This window comes from Pocillopora damicornis, chromosome 13 (genome assembly GCF_964200805.1).
Source record: "Pocillopora damicornis chromosome 13, jaPocDami1.2, whole genome shotgun sequence".
Classification (NCBI taxonomy): Eukaryota; Metazoa; Cnidaria; class Anthozoa; order Scleractinia; family Pocilloporidae; genus Pocillopora; species Pocillopora damicornis.
Window position 1 is genome coordinate 13,315,748 of NC_142682.1, and position 21,519 is coordinate 13,337,266.

A 21,519-nucleotide genomic window follows, 5' to 3' on the forward strand; every position below is an offset into this window, starting at 1 on the left:
CGAGCATTTTTAAGTTAAGTAAGTACTTGGGAATTTTTAAGAACATTTGAGAAGTGCGTTAAGCACTTGTCTTGGCTCGTGCTTCTCCGCACTTCTCTGGTGTTCTAAAAAATTCCTGCGTGCCTATATAACGCAACAATGCACTCGGCTCGTTTTTTATTTCTTTAAAATTAGTGTCCACATCCTTCGCATTATTCTCTATGCACTTTAGCAATCAAAGCTTCTCAGGTCGGTTATCATTTCCTTTATTCTCATGATCTTATCTTAGCCTTGTTTGTTATAAGTAGTAAAGTGTAAAAATTTTATTGTGAGAAATGTATTGTTATAAGCTAAACTTTTCTGGTCTTAACTTAAATTACAAAATGTTGTGAAAGAAAAACAACAATAAATTGAGAAAAAACGATCTTATTGAATGATTCAGCAGTATTACTATGAGAAGAAATTAGATGTTGGTCACTTACGCTGGTCTCTTGAAAGGGTTATAGGACAGCAGGTTAACTAGAAAGATATCCAAAAGATCGTAGATTGAAGAAAAAGAAGATTAGATTTAATTTTTAGTTTGCTTCATTTTTGACTTAGGTTAGTTTTCATCATTGACTAGCATTACAAGCCTAGATAAATTAATTTTTCACAGAATTAAGTAATATCCCTTTTTGCTCCCTTGTATTTCTAGATGGCCAAATTTTTTTTATCTTACGCTTGACGCTGTCCTAATGAGAGATAAAAATAGACTATTTGTTTTAAAAAACATACACGCGCTTATCTTAAGGTGAAAATTTTTACGGCTGATGAGAAATGTCCATATCAGGTTCGAAAAAGTGGATCAGAGCCATTACATTGTCCAGTTCATAGCGACAAATTTTAATACCCTTTAAGCGGCAAATTCAATGTAAAATTGCTTCAATAACTCGGAAAAAAACAGGGGTGGGGAAGAACATGGTGCCAACACTGGCCATCGATTAAATGGGCATTGTACAAGCTTCGGCTGGAGCTATGGTGTAGTGAGTTGAGACAGAAAGATCTTAAAAACTCTATCAACAATGATATGGTAATTGTTTGATACCAGTGTTCTACCACCAACAGAGCGTCGAGCGTCGAGCGTCGAGCGTCGAGCGTCGAGCGTCGAGCGTCGAGCGTCGAGCGTCGAGCGTCGAGCGTCGAGCGTCGAGCGTCGAGCGTCGAGCGTCGAGCGTCGAGCGTCGAGCGTCGAGCGTCGAGCGTCGAGCGTCGAGCGTCGAGCGTCGAGCGTCGAGCGTCGAGCGTCGAGCGTCGAGCGTCGAGCGTCGAGCGTCGAGCGTCGAGCGTCGAGCGTCGAGCGTCGAGCGTCGAGCGTCGAGCGTCGAGCGTCGAGCGTCGAGCGTCGAGCGTCGAGCGTCGAGCGTCGAGCGTCGAGCGTCGAGCGTCGAGCGTCGAGCGTCGAGCGTCGAGCGTCGAGCGTCGAGCGTCGAGCGTCGAGCGTCGAGCGTCGAGCGTCGAGCGTCGAGCGTCGAGCGTCGAGCGTCGAGCGTCGAGCGTCGAGCGTCGAGCGTCGAGCGTCGAGCGTCGAGCGTCGAGCGTCGAGCGTCGAGCGTCGAGCGTCGAGCGTCGAGCGTCGAGCGTCGAGCGTTTTATCCTTTCATTCATGTATTCGTCGCAGGCATAGATCATAACAGCGCATTGTATGTAGAAATAAGAACACAGATGAAAAGGGTAATAAGAGATAAGGTTACTAACAATGAAGAACGCGTTTATAGCTTCGTCATTAAATTACGTCCAAGAAGAACTGTCATGGCGGCTGCTACATAGAATTTGTCTTACACTGTGCTATGTGCTATACAATCTTCTTTGCATTTGTCTCTATAAAACTGATGTTACAATTAAGAAGTACAAAGAAGGTTAGTAACTCAATGCAAAATGCATCAAAGCGTAAATTATTTACCTGAAGAAACTTTGTACCAAAAAGGAAAATCACGAATCCTCGACTCCCTTTCATAGCCACTCGATTCAGCAGAAGAAATATTCGCCGGCCCCGACAGAACTGATGACATCCAAGGTAACAGAATTAAAATTACGTGTTTGTTAAATCCGTGGAAGCTGGAAAAGACGTTGACATTTATTGTAGGTCGTAAGCTCTTTCCATGTGCGAGACTGAGCTCAAAAATGAATATTAATTTTAAAAATCATTTGTCATTTAAATGAGTTTTCTTACTTATTCAAAATAACTTTGAGTCCGATATTGTTCGGTCAGCTTCTCAGAAGTTTCAAAGTTTGAATTAAAAAACCAAGTTGGATGTCAAGTTGATAGCTGGTTTCAAAATCAGTGAAATTAAATTGAGCAGTGCCAATATTATTTTTAATCAGTGTTATAGATTAGAGCTGAGATAAAATTTAGCTGGGAGGCATGTCGTTAAAAGAGTGTTTGAAAGATGAAAATTCAGTTCTTCGTGGTATGTATTTCCACGTTCGAGGATTATAGAAAAAAATTTGAGCTTTAGAATTTTTTCAATGAAAAAGTTAAATACTAGATCTGGGGTCCGTATCTTGACAGCTCCGGTAATAATTGATCCTAAAAAGCTGTTTTCATTCGGGAACAAGGTATTTCACCGCGACTTATGGGAATCAAACGAGGGTTTGTTTTCCTGCAACATACCAAAGAACAGGGTCGGCCAGGGGGGGTAGTGGAATACCAATATACCCGAAAAAAAATCGACAAAATACCCCAAAATACCCCAAATTCCTCCAAATATACCCAAAAATAATCGAAGCTTTGAATACTTTATACCTGAAATTCAAAGAAAGTGATATACTGAATACCCATATTTAAGCTGCAATATACCGTATACCCGATTTAAAACGCCCCTGAATACCGAATACCCAAAAACCCTGGCCGAAAATTTTACCCCCCCTTAATTTGTTTTCAAACGACTGATTCCGGCGTCGGGGCAAGTTTCAAAAGAACAGATTCAACCTAGTTTTAGTCACGTTCCAATGAATTGATTACGGAAACTAATCACAATAAAGAATACCTCCGGCGACGAAGATTTAATGACATGTTTTTCGAGCAAGATATGAGCAAGATATGAAAAAGCCAGTGACAACGGAATTATTAACATGAGAGTCTCTGGATGTACAGCATCTGTAGCTGTCGAAGTTTACTCAGCCTCGATCAATATAGACGGAGAAGCACGAAACTTTTGGAAATTGTTTTGATCACCTTTTCAATAATTGCCTTGAATGATTGCCAAAATTGACGTAGTCGCCAAAACTTGTCATTGTCATGCTCCATTATTTACGTATTATAAAACAAACTTTGCTGATTTAGCTGCATTTTCAGCCGACTCAGCCCTAAACCCTCTAAAGGCATTAGAATTATGAGAATCATTGATCGAAGATGATGCTGCAAGTTTTGGGGAAATGAATGATTCATTACATCTCCATGAAAACCTTGACAATCATCTATAATGACTATTACTTTAATGAAAGACGAGCTACTTAAAATACCAACAGTTTCTTCCTGATACCATCTATTGTTATGTAAACCCTCGGTGAAAGATATTAGGGGGCTTCTTAGAACCGGCACGGTGCAACTTGGTGAAAAACAACAACACTTGTAACATTTCATTTATGCGTACATTAGTTCTCTTTTCGCCTAGTTTCTACTAGCTTCTATTTACGTCTACTTCTCTTTGCTCTCTAAAGGTTTTTGAAAGGCCGTTAGCCATTCACAACTATCTTTTGTACGTCAAAGGCGAATACAAAAAACCCTCAAACCGTTTCCTGTTTCATGCGCACACAGGAATGAAGCCTTTTACTCATCAAGAAAATATGTGCCCCCAGGCACGTAAAAGATAATTGATGTGTTTGGAATGATGGCAAAGAAAAACTCAAGCCAACGGTGGTGCAAAAGGTTTAAAAAAAAGAAACGAAAGAAAACGTTGCCTTCAGTTAAAAACAAACAAATCTGCACGTCCTTTAAACTCAATGGTACATTTTTTTTTTCATCGCGACAGCAAGGTCAGGACGTAAAATTTCCCAACGAGGAGTTAGTCTAGAGAGAATACGAAATATTATCGAAGCGGTACAATAGGAATCAATGATCTGTGGCTGAAACGGTCGCTGCGTAAATAACAAGCACTCTTCTAGCGGATGCAATTTAAGGCGCAGGTTGAAACTGTTGTTATTCAGCCTCTGAGTTCAACTGAAGCAGTGTTAAAGCTCTCTATTTCAACAAAGGAAGATGTGGCTCGCACATGTATATTTCGTATTGTTCATTTGTGCAAACTCGCTCGGTAAGTCTTTTCTTTTCACTTTATTTTTGCAACTCCCAAACTAGAGCTGCATGTTTACATCCAGAGTTAACATCGTCATGCAGCATCCCGAGGTACAAGTCTTCCATATTTACCGTTTGACAGCCGCGTAAAAGTAGTTATTTTTGGCAGGCTTCCGCCTGAAAGGCTCCCGCTAAAAAGCGAAATGAAATTTTCTTGATTAACGTTTTCTTTTTCTTCAAATCATGACAGAAAAATCTGTCGGATTTCAACGCTTGACAAAAATTTGTCCAGCCCCGAGGCAGGACGACGGCGCCTTTGAAGATAAGTTAGGCTTGACAAAACTTGTCTCCCGTTTTCGCAAAACTTTGGCCGTTTTCGCAAAACTTTGGCCATTGCGCCTAAGCCATAGGCTTCATTTATCCTGTTTGTGCAAGACGTTGTAATTTAAGGAGATGGAGAGCCCTTCAGATACGAAAAAAAGAGATTTGACGATAACAACTTCCGCAAACAAGGTAACATTCAAGTAACATTCAAACGGAAACGTGATATTGTCCGGGAGACGGTGAAAAGGGAAGGTTTTTATTCATCTTTTTGTTTCTGTGAAGTTCTCGTACAGGGGCAAGCACTGAAGACTGTAATTCTCCTGTGGCACTGATCCTATTTCTTGTTCCGAGTTGGAATCAATTTGGTTTTATATGTGACAAATTAACATCGGTAAAGAAATCGGCACTGGATTATGTCAAAATTTGTCAATATTGTTCGACAGCAATCGCCATGAGTGGAATTTATTTTCATGTTCCTTTCGACAAACTAGCTTGCTCAAATAAACGCAACACTTTGAGAACTTGTCAGTAAAGCCAAAGGTCTTGATATGCTAGAATTATTTGACATTTTGATTTTACAAGACCTAGAAATGGTATTCCACCATTTCGACGACAGATTACTTCCAGTTCATAGTTTTACTCTCTCCTTGCCGATTGGAAACACATAGTATCAAGCACAACAAATTTAAGGATCTTTATGCGACTCCTTCGCCGACAAATTATAACGAACTTAGTATGCAATGTTTTTCTTGCATGGGATCAAAGCGGGCAATCCTGAATGGGAAAAATGGGCTCGGGTAGCCAATCAGAACACAGTTTTCGCCTCATATTGCCCACGGGCGCTACCAGCGATAAGATATAAAAGATAAAAGTATTTAATCAACATTCGATTGCATGCATTTATAAAGTGTGCTGAGCAACTTCTTAAAAATAATAATTGATTGATGGACTTGATTTTAGTAATATTAGTAATTCTATATTCAATTCATGTTAGCATTCACAGTAGTTTGTAATTTAGTTTTAAGCAGTTCTTTGTGAATAATGTGTCGTAAGTGATGTATTGTAGGTAATGTGTTGTAATAGTGTTTATGTGTCGTAAGTAATGAATGTCGTTGTAAAAAAAAAAAGTGATTGTACATGAAATCTATGCTTCTAATAGCAATCCGAAAAGTGACCGAGCTAAGGACATGCCTTAAAGGGAAAATAGGAAGTTTCCATAAGGGTGTTAGACTTTTTTGTTGACAAGAAATTCAAAAGTTGATTTGAAGCAAAAACTTAGTGATAACTTAAAATGCTGCTCAACTGTTTTGCCGGCGGGGTAGCAGTTAATATGAATTTGTCTCAGAAACAGTGCGGTAAACTGAAATTATTGTGAGTTATTAAACCTGTTCTATTTTCAAGCAGTGGTAGGGCAGAAGCACAATATATCACAGTCAGTAGAGTATCGATTAAGGAATGTCCTCCTTTCTTCGTACGACAAAATGGTACGTCCGGTGTTGAAGCCGTCAGATGTTGTTGAAGTCAAATTTGATGTGCAGTTCTTGGCCCTCGCCGAAGTGGTAAGCAAAACCTTACAACGGTGTTTCCAGAAAGTGCATTCCTCATCAACTGCAATTAACTTGTACCGGTAACCTAGCAAAGCTAAAATATGCATCATAACTTGTAAGACTTAGGTAGAGGTGCTTTTTTCTTGTGGCAACAAGGGTAGACCTTAATACAGGGAGCCCCACGTCAAATCCTGGATCCAGAATTTAACTCCTGTACCCTTGTTATTTGTCCACCTCGTCAGACCCACATCAAGTTGGATTACCCACATGTCTCAAGTTACAATGATTCTATTGACCTTTTTATTTTCCTTAAATTTTGTTTCATCGAGTAGCACATCAGAGTTAGATCTAAGCCCTAACACACAAGATGTTGTGCATAAATACATCTTCATAGTGTGACCGTAGTTATGCGTCCGTCATACTCAATACAACCACTCGTCATGGCCAAAAAATTCTGTAACATCAAAGAATAATGTTCCAAGAAGTGTATCTGCTGGCTGGCTTAATTTTTTTTCAATTTCTATTTTCGGATCACTCTGAAACTAAACAGCCGTGGTATTTTAAAACGTCAATGGTACCTCCATTCTCAGTTACCCTCAATTTATAGATAAAATGTCCTCTCCCAGTAAGAACTTTTTTATCTATTGCACACAGGACAATAAAGAACAAACTGTGACAACAGATACAGTGATCACGCAGGTACGTTATGATTCAAATCAGGAAAGTGCAACCTTACAAGGGGTCATATGGAGATCTTAACACAACGCAATTGTGACTGCAAACAAAGTTAGGTTTCAACACGCGAACGCTTTAAAATTTAGTTACATTACGGTTGATCGTGGTTGCTAAAGGGAACAAATAATTACAACGAATTTAAGAGATCCTCACTGCTAAGAACACTACTGAACTAGTAGTAGAAAAAAAAACCGGCTCCCAGTTGGTTTGTTAGCTCAGTTGGTAGAGCGCTGCACCGGTCATGGGTTTAAATTACGTGCGGGCCCGAATTTTTTTTCTGGTCCTATTTTCTACTACTAGTTTAGTAGTGTTCTTAGCTACGTGGATCTCTTAAATTCGTTTCTTCACCGTAGTGCAAATATATGAATTTCATACATCCAAAATCATTATTCATCACTTGGATGGTTTATTTGGACCCAACATATTAACCAGCTCCTAGTTGGCTTGTTAGCTCAGTTGGTAGAGCGCTGCAGTGGTATCGCAGAGGTCATGGGTTCCAATCCCGTAATAGCCTGAGTTTTTTTTCAGGTCCTATTTTCAACTACTAGTTCGGTAGTGTTATTAGCTGCGAGGATCTCTTAAATTCGTTTCTTCACTGCAGTGCAAATATATGAATTTCATATATCCAAAATAATTACAAGCTATTACATAGCAGAAGGAATAGGAAAACGCAAAACAAGGAAAGACACTTACAAACGTTGTGTGACTTACGAGCACGAAGGACAGAAAAACTAAAAGATGATCACAGTGAAGGAATCGATGTTAACCTAATGGACTCTGATACTCCAATGTTCAATCTTTTTGAAAAACTTTTACGAATGAAATTAAACAAAGCAGAATTATGGGAAAAATCTAACAGAATACAAATCGCCGCGAGTGAAAAGAATGCGAAAACATAACCAAAATGTGCGTGCAAAAACACAAATGTAATTAGGAACGTAGAAAGAAAAAAATCACAAAGTGGGAATGCCGCAGTAACAGCAACCTTCTAGTAGACTTCATTACTTTACTTGGTAGAAGATCCAAAAGAATTCTGATTTATTTGTCTCGGTATATCTAAAGGAATTGGAGCGAGGTTGAGACAATCGTCAAACCTTTTATTGATTCTCCCAGGCATGCATTATTCAGCCATTCATCCCTTTGTCCATCGTTTCGTTTTTGTCTTTTTAGCAAATATTTCATCACATCAACCCGTAAATTGATGCATCCTGTCCCTATCGTTAGTTAAGGGTAGTAAAATAAAACTGAGTACATTTTAACCCTGGCTTGGTGGCTGATTGCAAACAAATGAGGGAAAAGGGTTGCAAACGTCATTTTGATTTAAAGTAACCAGATTTTAAATAGGTCACTTAGTAAAACTTAACAAAATAGGTAACTGACGCCAAGCTGTAGTTGTCGGTAGGTCAACTGGAAACGGATTAAGCTCATGACCAAACATGAGTTGTCGCAAAGTCTTATAATTTTATTCCTTGGCGTACAGGAATGGAATAATCCTTACCTACGTTGGGATCCTTTGAATTATGAAAACTTAACACGGATACTTGTGGATCCAAGAGAAGTTTGGGTACCTGATATAGTACTAGAAAACAAGTAAGTTGATTTCTGTAGCAATTTCAGTAAATAAATGTTGCCTTTGGCTGATCAAGGATGAGGCTTTCATGACGCTTTGGAAGTATCAAGCATTAAGCTAGTGTCCTAAAAGAAACCGTCGGGAAAGATTGAAATGCTCGAGTGTTCATACCAAGTAACAGGAGGTTTGCACGTGCAAGTATTATTCAGTTGATAATCAATATTGAAAATACACTCCAAATTTTTAGACTGCGAGATTGTTTTGCATCGTATTCGGACTTCAAAATAAAATTAAACGAAAAATCAAGAAAAAAAAAAAGAAACATAAAAAGAAACTGAATGTTTTTTTCTTACTTTTTATGCAACCATGAATTCACTCCACAAAGCTAGCATTGAGGACTTTCTATTGGAGCATTTTAACTTTCATCACGAATAAACGGGCATACAGTTATGCGGTGGTGCGGCTAGCACATTCCTCTCTGGGTCTGATTCAAGATACTGGACTCAAAGTTGTTTTAAAACCAAATTTAAATTTCGTGAGCTCATAATGAGTCGCAGTTCTTTAATGGGTATAAGTGTTATGAACTACTAAAATTAGGAATGTTCTGGCCATGAGTTTGGGGATTGTTTAAGCCTATTAGATTATCTTGAAATCATTGTGCGAGTCAAGTGAGCCTTGGTTTTTCATGTTCTGCAAGACCACACATTACGTTTAGGGTGATGTGTTCTTGACCATTATAATGGGTCTTAGTTATTTTACGATAATCGTTGTTGCTTTTTGTGTTGAGTTTGTGCTGGACCTTTTTCATTTCGAATGTGAGGTGAAATCGTTTTTTAACGATCTAAAAATATGATTACTCCTGCAAGATCAGTTGTCCCGCAAGTTCAAACATGCCTATTGATGGAATATTTAAGAGCGCGTACTCAGGGCTAAACTAGAAAGAAATAGAGACTTAGTCATTCAGACAAAGAGCCATTAAGAGTCTGTAACCCTTTAATTCCCAAGATGTCCTTAGTAATTCTCCTTACTGTCTGCCATACAGTTCTTGTCATGTTAGTTTGGAGAATTTGGTATTGGATCAACTTATGATCCCCTAATTGATATTTTTCTTCATTTTCATCATGTGAGTTAGGGGACTCCGTTTGTGCGAGTTGCTCGAGCTTCTTTACCCTTAAAGTCTAACATAAGCATTACTGACACTCTCTACAAATCCATTTCTTCCAACCTCCAGTGCCGACCTTGGGGTCGTTCAAGCGGGGCACGTGGAAAAATTCCGAAGTTGGGTGCGTGTGAACAGCGGTGGTCAGAACACGTGGCTATCTCCAGCAACGTTCAAAAGCAAGTGTGCGCTTAGTTTCAAAAACTTTCCCTTTGACATACAGAAGTGCAACCTGGTTTTTCGTTCAGTAACTGCTGATCGTACCCTTTTGAACATCGACACTACACCCATCAAGAACGATGATCCTGAGAAAGGTATAATTACATGACAATATTTGTGTGACAATTTGAAGAAAATAGGTCCTGAGTCAACTCAAATAAACTATTGCCTTTGAAAAACAATAAGGAGTGCAATTAAATATATCCTTAATTGCCTTATTTTTCATGACTTAGAGCTTAATCTCGCGGCATCTAATGGTTATTGGTCTCTAAGAAGCTTTGAGATCAAGATAGAGGATAAAAAGCAATCACCGATTTTCAGCAAAGTTGAAGTATCATTTCGTATTGGACGTAAACCCTTGTTCTTTGTCCTTTTCACCATCGTTCCTTGCATGATCATTGGGCTGCTGGTTCTTGTGAGTTTCTTTATTCCCACGGAGAGCGGCGGAAGGATCGGACTGTGCTCAACGATTCTGCTGTCAGTCAGTGTGTACCTACTTGTCGTCGTAAATCAGCTTCCGGAACAGTCCGACGAGTTGCCCATTATTGGTGTTTACTACATTGTGATCATGTTTGAGATCGGTCTGGCGCTGACTGTCACAGTTGTTGTCATGATGGCTCATCACGCGACTTCCGAGCCACCCAGCATCTTGACCTGGATAACAGGTGAGGTTAATAACTGAAAATCTGTCCATCTCAGTAAAATAGAAAAATGTGAACTCAAAGTCAGTAAGTGACAGTAGTAATCTCAATGGTAACTCGTGACACGGTGAATTTATCACATTCATGAAGATGACGATGGTGACGATGATAACGACGATGATGATTACAGCGAGAAAGGAAATTGCAAATAGTGACAGACGCTGTACAAACAACACCTCTGATCTCGGTCATGACTATAATTTACAAATGAACTTAAAGGTGGACGTTGCATCATACATCATTGATATTAGTGCCCGGCGGTTGACAGGAAAGAGGTGACTTAGAAATATTTCCCCACCAATTTTGCGAAACTAAAATATTCCTTAATTTATAAAATTTCAGTGTTTAACAGGATTGGTTGCTGCCTAAGACACAATAGAAGAAAACTTTACTTTGGCTCTACTCTCGGTGCATCTCCTGAAGTTAGGGAAAGAAACACAAACATTGAAATGGAGGAAACTGCTAATGTTAAGCAAGAAAAGGTTGATGAGCAGAGTTCAGCTTACACCCACGGGGAGGAAACACCACCCACCTCGGTTTCTAAAGAAGAAGTCGACAAGAAAACCTGGGAGGACATCGCTCAAGCACTCGACCGTATTTTCTTCTGGTTGTTTTTGGCACTGGTTGTGTTTACTTCCATTGCAATCTACTCATACGCAGGGAAGCTTTAATCGCTCGGTCAACGTAATTTCTATCAGGTCTTAACTTTAAATGCTGCTGAGTTTAGTCCACTCTGGTTATTATTTTTATATCAATCACATGTCTGATTAGTTTAAGCAGTTTTTGTTTTTTGTTACCCTTAACGTTTCACAGATGTAGAATCTGAAAACCTCTGGTAAACCCTATTGATACAGGAACTGGTTAGGTGATGCAAAAACCTTTTCTTTTAATACATAACAGCTCAGTGTGTCAAGTGACTGTAATCGATTAACGTGTTGTACCTTATCGCGTTTGTGCAGGGATTATATACCCTTTTTGTACTTTTCTGTATCTGTGTGCGAACTAATAAATCTGAGTCTTTTCTTCGAGAAACCCTTGCGAAGATTTGCTCATAAGGCTTGACTAATTTGCGTTCCAAAAAATTCTGAAAATTGCCAAATTACTGCTGCACGCTATTGTCAAAGTGAGAAAGGGCAGCAACCATCGCTCTGAGCGAAATTTTCAATTTGGTCGTTTCGTACCCAGTTTGAGTAAGTTCATACCCGAACCGCTGGTTGATTCGTACCCGTCCCAATATTCATTCTTTCAAAATGCCTTGCGCGTGAGCGCAAGTGCAAGTGTCGAGTGTTGCTTATGATGTTAGTAGAGTCAAGCGAGTCTTACTTGTGTATACTCATGACCTCCTTAACAATAACAACTAAATTACTTCTTGGTGTAAGACAAGTGCCATATTTTATATAGAACAGGCTAGTTTATATACTTGTGACTTTATTGGCAATATCTGGGTCTGATAGCTCATTAGTGCCTCACGAAAGATAAATGTAATTTTTTGTTAGAAGTATATTTGTCGGTATTCGCGATAGAAGACAAATTCAGTTTCATTATTTCTAAAAATTGAAAGTGATGATGAAACATTAGTTTGCATTTTAACTTCATTAAGGCTGGAAAATATATATCTAAGTTCGCAACTAATTCATTAAGCGAGTGCGCTAAAAACTGAGGTTTTGATGATAGAACTTGTAAGTTCATTGAGAATGGAAAATAAATAAATAACTACTACAACTAATTTACTTAAGGGAGTGCGCTCTTAACGGATGTCGCATGAGAAAACCAAGAGAAGAGAAAATGTCGAGAGAGAACCTTTCCTCTTTCCCTTCATTTTTCGTGTTGTCTTCCCAAAACCAATAATACCTAATCCAACAGAGATTAAAGAATTGATCGCCTATTGCGGTCCATTCCATTATTGAACTTACAACTTTCAGGCCTCACAGTCACTTCTCTTGGAGACGAATTAAAGCGACATTATGGGAACGTTTAGAAAAGGCTTATCCACATTTAATGAATAAACCTGTCCACACAAGTGACTGCTTTGTGCCAGTCTTGAGGCAATCCTTCACCTGCCCCGCCCCTAAACTAATCTTAAAGGTATTTCTAGGGGGGTGGGGTGGGGGGGGGGGAAGAACCTCGATTTTCGCTTTGCCCGAAGCCTGTCTTCGGTTGTTCTCGAGGAAAAAGAGAAGAAAAAAGAAGCCTGGACTCACTTTCTAACTGGCGGCTATTTATCACGCCCATTCGAAATAACTGATAATTAAGAATAACAATATAAAAGTGCTTTTATTTCAGTTATGCACTACATAAAGCTTTAACTTAAATAGTCGTACTTTTAAAGTCGGTAATAACCTCCACCCATCGATTGTCAAAATATTCTTGTTCGTGAAACAACTTCCAACAGTTTCGTAACGTTTGGCTGGCTCAGTTGATTAATTATTTCATGACATGTTTTGTGTTTTTCTTTTCAGTTTGTTTCGTTTGCTTGATTTTTTTAAACGTTCTGAATTCTTTAATGTTTTATAAGCCTTGTCAATGTGACTAAGAATACAGACAAGTCCGATCGCTAACACTTTGTCTGTAAAAATGACAAAAAAGGGTATAGACTTCAAATTCACTGGGAGTACTTTTTCTCCTTCATAAAAAGAACTCTAGCACGACGATTCATCAGGCTGATTTTTGAGACAAAAATACGTTATTGAATGGAGAGGGAAAAGACTAGACGAGTTTCTGACCGAGAGGATTATAAACAAAACTACTGTACTTCTTTGGGTAAGCGTGACGGTGGTTCGTCACGCAGTATTACGATTGCATGACAACCCGCACGACTATTACAACAACTGGTGACCAATAGTGGTGAAGAAACTAAAAGAACAAGACTCGCTTCTTTCTAAATAACCAGAGACATAATAAAACCGGCTTTGCACAACTTTCCACAGCTTTTCTTTCTCGATTTCGTTTGCTCCTGTCATGAAATACTCGTTGCCTACATGAAAGTCCTCGACAAAACCCTTACTTTTGTGAACCGGAAGTTCTCTTTCTACCTTCGACTGTAAAGATGTTTGCCTACTTGTCAAAAGGCATTTAGCTTCGTGTATTCAGCCCGAATGAGAAATAATCATCCAACTGATGACAAAGTAAAACAAGAATATAGGATAAACTGTGAGAGCTTTCCTGTTTGCCGGCTGGCTATCACCAAGGAACTTCACAGAAGCTATAAAGAAAAAAGAAATATGTAAATCGGTGAAAGGGAGAATAGAATGTTAAGTTTCTATAGGGAGTTTACATATAGCACATGAGAAACTGCGAACGCTTTGGGGGATACGATAGTTAATCAATACCTTATCAAAAGAAAAACAAAAATAAAATAAAAGGCTCGATTCTTTCGAAGAAAAACTCTTGACGTCTGACCCCAGCAAAAGTGTTGTACTTGAGTTTGAGAACTTTCTATTGCATGTTCTTGATCTTGCTCGTTTACAACACTGGAAAGCCTTGAGTTCTGGCTAACCTCCCTTCCACGCATAATTACTCGTTCGCCGAAAAGCAAAAACGCTAGAGCAAATACTGTGTCAGCATTTAAAAAAACACTGAAACTACAAAAATTACAAATTAAGCGTAAACGAGACCTATAGAAAGAAAGAAAAATAAAGTCTGTAGAAAGCGGACTTCACGCTGCTTACGATTTCTGACCCTCTTCACGCTGCGAGACGCGATTGATTTTCTATTCCAGTTTATTTGACTTGTAGGACTCTAAGCAACACTGTAATATTCGAAAGGAATCTGACAACGTATTTACTTTATATTCAACGCCGCTAAGAGTTGATATAAGACATATCGTTTCGTACTTATTCTTCCGCATTAGGTCCTCCAGACTCTCAATTGTGATAGTCGAAAAGAAAATATGTCGCACCGAAGCTAAAATTGCGACTCTTTAACGATGAGAAACTTGAAAGAGAAATTTATGCAAAACAAGATGTCGCCTGCCACGTGTGAATAATGCATATTTTTCACCAAAAACAATACGGAACCTGACAATGACACGGTTGTTTAGCTTTACACTAGTTTCGAAGACTCGAAAGTTGTTATTATGAAAGGTTTTGTTCGGAAATAGAGCGTAAAATCAAAATATTACACGATCATGTGTTCTAGAAGGTTTCTGCCTACGCTTGGGCTTTCAGTAGTTCTGTGCTGTGTAGCGTTCGGAGGATATTACTCGTTTCTTAAAGCCACCATTGATGGTGGCTATACGGAGTGGTCTGTGTGGAGTAACTGCTCGAAAGACTGCGGGGAGGGATTTCAAACACGATATCGAAACTGTGCACAACCACCGCCTGGGAGATACGGTAAAGACTGTTATCGTTTCGGCCCAAACAATGACAAAAAGCCTTGCTTCTTGAAAATATGTCCCATCGACGGAAAATTCAGCGAATGGAGCAGCTTTTCGGCATGCGACAGATCGTGTGGCGGAGGAAAGCAATTTAGAACTAGGCAATGCAACAATCCACCAGCGGTTTTCGAAGGGAAGCCTTGTGAGGGACCATCGCGGCAAGAACAACCCTGTAATACTCATGAGTGTCCTATTGATGGCGGTTATACGCAGTGGAGTGAGTACGGGCCGTGCTCTGTAACGTGTGGAGAGGGAGTTAAGACCAGAAGGAGGACATGTTCAAACCCGCCGCCGAGCAAAGGTGGAAAACCTTGCACGGATCCAGCAGAGGAATATACCCAATGCGGCGGTCCGTGTCCTGTTGATGGTGGTTACACGGAGTGGACCGAATACGGACCATGTTCCGTAACGTGTGGCAAAGGAACTAGGATCAGAACGAGGACATGTACAAATCCAAGGCCAAGCGATGGCGGAAAATCCTGCGATGAACCCTCCAGCGAATACATTGCCTGCGATGAGGGAGCGTGTCCAGCGATTCAAAAACCAGAAGAAACACAACGAGGCGATCAACTCGCACCACAACCTGATCGACAGGCGCCGGCTTAATATCACAAGGACAGAATCAGTAACACGACTGTAATTTACTTATGTCCACAGGTAATTAGAAAAATTATTAATGATTGATTTTTTAAGTAGTACTGTTCTGAGAGGAAAACATTTCGTGACAATATTAGCGTGTTGGCAAATGACACGCTACAATAAGCAAATATCAAGGATGTAGAACACCTCTCTGAGTCAAAAGAGATATTCACAATTCTTACTCGTATTGACAGATTGATATTCGAATGACCAGTTTGCAAAGCGATGCAGAGTAGCAAAAGGGAAAAAACAGAATTCAATTTTATAAAATTTATGCAGAAATAGGGCTGTTATTAATACTTAGTAAAATGAATGTATATCAAGAAACGGGAGGGTTATAAATATTTATCAGAGAATTGTGGTACGGACTCGAATCGTTAGAGTTTTGCTTTGAAATTGTGATTCGATCAGGAAAAATCTTTCATATCTCACAGAGTATAGGGAAAATAACTAGGGATAGGGAAAATAACTAGGGATAGGAAAAAGAAGAGAACAAAAACAAAAGAAAAAAAAAATATATATATATATATTTAGAACCAAAACAATAAAAAAAGTGAAGTTAATACAGTGAACACAGAGAAAGAACAAAGTTGTTGTTTCAAAAATCCTTGTTAAATAGCTGACCTTCTTGCCAAAGAACATTGACCGCCATTAGAGATGTCACTTTATACAGACATGCAAAGAAAATGTGTTCCCTTATGATTGCTAGATAGCTTACTTTCCCCAAAGTAAAAATTCCATCAAGTGGTGGAGCAATTTTTTATCAGCCCACATAGGCTACAAAATGTCTTGTTTCCTGACCATGTGCTAAAACGACCCTATTTGTATTTTTTTGGGTTTTTTTTTGAAGAAGTGAAAAATAATAAAAGTTATTCTAAATTTACATTCCCTGCTTTACATATTAAAAAAACACATTAAGGTTTTAGTTTAGCAAAAAAAAACTAATTCATGTCTGGTTCAGTAGTCATAAAAACATTTGATAGTTAAAAAACATTTGGGTTGGAAAACATCAGCATGCACATGAGAAAGTACAGCCTGGCCTTCTTACTTAGCATCCAGGATTTTTCCTGGATTTAGGCTTCCCTGGCATTTTCATTCCTTTTTCTTCCCTTTTTTTTTCTTTTCTTGTTTTGTTTGTTTATATTCAATTCTTGGCCAGCAATCAAATCACTTTTTTGAGAGGGAAGGCTATGAGCAATGAAATATTTTAAAGGGATGGTCTAATTACATCTAAGTACACATATAAACAACATTTGCAATTATTTCATGCATCTGTGAACACCTTATAACACATTACAAATTCAAACACCACCATTGACTTGGGCATCACCTTCTTTTTTTTGTCCAAAGACTGCACAATGTTTTAGTGGTATATTAACTCTATTAGTGATAAGCATGCAATTTCTCCCAATTACATCACCCCTACATCAAACATTCCAGCCATGAGAATAAAGAAAATGCTTCCAAACTAAAGAAGCTCTTGATTGTTAGACAAAATCTCCTTGTAAGCACCAAAGGAAATGTATACAGAACAGTATGGAAAACTGGCATACTGATTTTAGGGTAAAAAGGGTTGAAACATGTTGACTGGCAATGTATAACAAAGCTACAGAAAGGAAAAATCATGTAAAATAACAACACCTCACTCACCAAATGTCGACCAAGCAAATCCTAATATGACAACAATAAATCGAACAGCAAATAAAGCCAGTGTCTGCTTAGTGAATAAAATCAACTGACACACAGTCAATGCTATATCCAATGGGAGAATACAATATCCTAGAACACAAACACTCTGGAAAAAGGATCTGAAAAAATAGGAAAAAAGAAAATCAATATTGTTGACATTGCTTCTGATAAAATTCTATTAGAAAGTGTGGGAAATTCTGTGGATGAGAATGCATGTTCTTACTTTTTTTAAAATCATTATTTTAAAGGCACAATGATATTTCAAGGGTTTCTTAATTTATATGGGAATTTCTCAATTATCACTCCTTCAGCAACAAAGTGACCATAAAGCCACCTGGCACAATATGTATTAGTAATTAGATTATGCCTTAACATCCAAACTATCCTCTCCCTAATTTCCAGTTGATCACTGGTTGATGAACAGCTTGGCAAAAATATTTAAAGTTCATTCAAACAGATGAAAAGCCTGACTTAAAGCAGACATTCCACAGACTGGTAGACGCACATAAATTTTTTTTAAGTAGAATGTGTTCCTTTCTACTAGTCTATTATCAGAATTTTTGCTTTGCTTGAATTATTTTTTAATCTGAAATATTCTATTATCTATGGACAAAAAAAGGGCCACTTTCACTGTTCCTAAAGTTTTAGTAGTGGAGAGGTTTTGCTGTATCTGCTTTGCTTCATTTAGAAACAAGGTAAGGTTAATAAACTTAATCAGACAAATGAACATTTCTTTCAATGCACTGAGATTATCAATAACCTAAAATAAAAACAGGACAGTGGCCAGGGTTATAATTCATCTTTATATATAAAGTCACTTCCTGTTTCAAACTTTTTTTATTCCAGTGTTTGGTCCAAAGACTTCTATAACAGTTTTCAAAGTTTTAAGCTTGAGAGCTGAAGTACTTTACTCAATGAAATAACTTTTACCCAGAGAATGCCTTTCTATCTGAATATGAATTTTAACCCAGGTTGCACTTTGATTTTCAATCTTTTATCTCAAGAGGCTGGACTAGCTTTTACTTACATTGTTCCACCAAGTAACTTGGAATTAACTGTAACAACCAGAGCTCCAACCCAGACCACCACAAACACCTCAGCAAACTGAGGTCCTCCATCACTGTAACTGTCAACCGCAGTATGGCCTTGCAGCATCCTAATGGAAATTACATGAAAATAGTAAACAGCAGAAATGAAACACTTTCAATGTATGTTAACCAGCAATGCTTGAAACACAAGCTTTAGAAACTCTCAACAGTGCCCACTTTACATCATCAACTCCTTTAATAAAACCAGATTACCTTGTTATACCCTCACCCCCAACTCCTGCCACCAACACAGCACCAAATTTTCTTTAGACATTTACCTCCTCAACCCTTTAACTCCCATGAGTGACCAAGACAGAATTTCTCCTTACAATATCAATACAATATCAACCAGATAAGTGATGAGAATAAGGAATAATATATCAATCATGGGATTACTAGTCAATCTGACACCATATTCTCCAAACTAACATAATGGGAATCCTTTGGCAGACAGTAAGGAGAATTACTTATGAGGTCTTGGGAGTCAAAGGGTTAATCATTAAGCTGAGTACACAGAACTACAGCAACCTAACCAAGCATATAAGAACAAACTCAAATTTCCATTTCATACATTGTATGTGCCTCACAATGCATGGTAAAAACCTACTCAACAAGTATGGCTTTAAATAAAGAACCAAAAAATAATGTCAAGATTATATTTGACTCTAGAGTTAAATTATGGTAACTGCATAACAACAAGAAATCTATACACCTCTATTGAGAGGAAAAATACACGTCAGGTAGCCTCCATGGTTACTTCAAGTTGTTGCAAGTATGCTTATATCATATTACCACATACAAACATGCACATGTAGCTAAAAGGACTGGATTAATCAGATATATAAGTTCATATTTAGCTTTTGAGCTATGATTTAAGTTCGTAGCGTTTAAATCTTCTTTCTTAAAAAAGAATGATAAAAAAGACCTTTACAAACACTCTAACCGCTAGTTGCAAAGATAAATTAAATGCAATTTAAGACAAAAGGTAAACTTAGATAAAAAATTGTCTTCGAGTGCATAAATTACTTACATCGCCAGAAGAACACAAAGAATTAAAGGACCCCATAGATCCCCTGAAAATAGAGGAATAACCAGCGATTACCAGTCAGCCTTTAATGAGCGTCGCAAAATATTAGATAGTCTTAATGCTAAGTGATATTACGATCGGATCATTCATACGTGACAGCCATATATAAAGTACATCTTACAATCACGCAGGAGGCTTTTACTTTGTCTTGGAACTAGTACATGAAGGAATTTCTTGCCAACTGCGGTCAAATCTCGCTTCTATATCGAAAAGAGGAAATCAGAAACGAAAAAAGTTATTTCATTCAGAGCCAACCTCAACAATCGAACTAGAAACACGCTACAACTAGAATTTTCGACACCAAATACGAATGAAACTGTTTGAAATCAAACTCACTAAAGTAACAGAAACAGGTTCATCTAGAGTGCTAGGTTCTTCGTCTTCCTCTGGGGCACCAGGCACAGTTATATCGCCTTCAATTTCCACATTCACAGCCGTCGGGACAAAACCAGGATCCGACGCCATTTTGAATTTCTGCTTTAGGCTGGAAAGTCGCTGACCGTGACATCGCGGGCGTTGTGACAATGTGAGATAAATTTATTAAGATTATTCTGCATTTGAGGAGGAGGTCCTGTTGTCTTCAGCCAGCCCGCGAAGGAGTAGGGTTAAACCAGACAAAAGCTTATAAATCCTTTGCTACAAAATGGCTTTTGGCTACAGAGAAAATAGAACGCGCCGATATTTCATATTAGGGACTTTAAGAACTGAGAACGCGGTGGTTTGGAAAACGTGAGGACCGAGAGTGGGGCTGGGGCGAGCACCGCGTTCTAAGCGCGGGAAATATGTAGTTAAGATCAACAACGCGATCATTTAGACTAATAGTTATGGTCTGGAAAACAGTGAAAACGCTTTTCGCCTTTCCCTATAAGAATGACTCAAAACTCATTTAAGACTTTACAGGAAGCTTTGCTCCTTTCTCTGGAAGGAAAGCTAATAGATGACGAAGAATTTGCCGTGCTGTATGAAGAATTCACTCCCCAAAACCTTCCGTTTCGCCACTGGGATTATGAAAAATTTTCCCTCGAAAACAAAGACCCCGCAGAGTGTAAGGCAGACTTCAGATTTGAAAAGAGTGACATCTCATTGTTGGTGGATGTTTTACAGATGCCTGATACCTTCACATGCCCGAATGGTACCGTTCGTGATTCAACAGAAGGACTTTGTGTTATACTAAAGCGTTTTAGCTATCCATGTAGGTTGTGTGATATGATTTCTACTTTTGGTCGATCAGTACCCGAGCTTAGCATGATTAGCAACGAAGTTACTGAATGGATGTACAATGCTCATGGCCACAGGATTACCGAATAGAATCATTTCATTATGTCTCCTAACCTACTGCAAACTCACTCTGTAGCAATTCATGACAAAGGTGCCGCCTTGGACAACTGTTTCGGCTTTGTTGATGGAACCGTTCGTCCCATATCAAAACCAGGAGTCAATCAAAGAGCTGTTTATAATGGCCACAAGCGTGTTCACGCTCTTAAATTTCAATCCTTTGCCCTACCAAATGGATTGATTGGCAATCTGTTTAGACCAGTAGGTAACGGTATATTCATTCATTTTTTAGTGGGATAGTGCCGCAGCTGTTTTCACTTGGATAGACATGTTTATCACTTATGTGAAGTTAAAAGTTAGATTGATTTCTTTTCTCAAAAGGTTAAGCTAACCTTTCTTGATGACTTCCTCCCGGTCTCTCAAATCAGAGGTATTTTCAGTAGCTCCCACTCCCAATTTTTATTAGAGGAACTAGTTTTCCTGTCACCACAGACCAATAAATTCTAAACTCTGACTTACAGGCCATAAGTACCTGGACTGCAAGAATAATAGCCAGCCAATCCTATGTTGTTTTTGGCCTACTCACTTACTAAGCTAATCAATGGTCTACATAGGTAACAGTTTGTCAGCCAGCCAATGTGTAACTGATTGTGGTTCAAAAATTATTTTTTTTGCCCTTGTTCAGAGGGACGAATGCATGATGCAAGAATGCTGGACACATCTGGCCTTTATGTTGACCTGGCACAGTTCGCCTTTTCTCCTGCTGGACAAGAGATGTGTATCTACGGGGATCTGGCATATCCTCTATGTACCCATCTGCAGTGCCCCTTCAGACATGGGATGTTAACAAGACAAATGGAAG

General features: G+C 38.7%; 3 protein-coding genes and 1 long non-coding RNA gene across 6 annotated transcripts in view; 2 read left to right on the forward strand and 2 right to left on the reverse strand.

The window, feature by feature from the left end:
• The window catches only part of LOC149035578 (uncharacterized), a 3,753-nt gene extending 1,608 nt beyond the window's left edge, over positions 1 to 2,145 (reverse strand). Inside the window, exon 1 of the long non-coding RNA XR_016182668.1 lies at positions 1,919 to 2,145. This is a non-coding gene — a long non-coding RNA (uncharacterized LOC149035578). The remainder of the gene's footprint in view (positions 1 to 1,918) is intronic.
• A 1,705-nt stretch (positions 2,146 to 3,850) lies between these two features.
• LOC149035579 (neuronal acetylcholine receptor subunit beta-3-like) lies at positions 3,851 to 12,234 on the forward strand. 2 transcript variants are annotated; one of them, XM_089191734.1, is made up of 7 exons: positions 3,851 to 4,268; positions 5,978 to 6,132; positions 6,775 to 6,819; positions 8,336 to 8,445; positions 9,657 to 9,898; positions 10,037 to 10,468; positions 10,847 to 12,234. In XM_089191734.1, exons 1-7 carry the CDS (start codon positions 4,217 to 4,219, stop codon positions 11,173 to 11,175), a joined length of 1,365 nt encoding a protein of 454 aa, XP_089047860.1. In that variant the 5' UTR covers positions 3,851 to 4,216; the 3' UTR covers positions 11,176 to 12,234. The 2 variants fall into 2 exon arrangements, with proteins under 2 accessions (XP_089047860.1, XP_089047859.1); XM_089191733.1 differs by having other exon boundaries at positions 3,885 to 4,268; positions 5,975 to 6,132.
• Positions 12,235 to 12,759: 525 nt separating this feature from the next.
• LOC113674114 (protein YIPF6) lies at positions 12,760 to 19,863 on the reverse strand. Of its 2 annotated transcripts, none has more exons than XM_027190589.2 (6): positions 19,719 to 19,863; positions 19,504 to 19,582; positions 19,326 to 19,368; positions 18,235 to 18,363; positions 17,169 to 17,326; positions 12,760 to 13,706 (listed from the first exon to the last, which is right to left on the reverse strand). In XM_027190589.2, the coding sequence occupies exons 1-6, from the start codon at positions 19,845 to 19,847 to the stop codon at positions 13,591 to 13,593; spliced, it is 654 nt and encodes a 217-aa protein (XP_027046390.2). In that variant the 5' UTR covers positions 19,848 to 19,863; the 3' UTR covers positions 12,760 to 13,590. The 2 variants fall into 2 exon arrangements, with proteins under 2 accessions (XP_027046390.2, XP_027046391.2); XM_027190590.2 differs by lacking the exon at positions 12,760 to 13,706 and adding an exon at positions 16,618 to 16,848.
• On the forward strand, positions 13,705 to 16,401 carry LOC113674113 (coadhesin). The gene has a single exon (XM_027190588.2). It carries the CDS (start codon positions 14,631 to 14,633, stop codon positions 15,483 to 15,485), a length of 855 nt encoding a protein of 284 aa, XP_027046389.2. The 5' UTR covers positions 13,705 to 14,630; the 3' UTR covers positions 15,486 to 16,401.
• Positions 19,864 to 21,519: the final 1,656 nt, after the last annotated feature.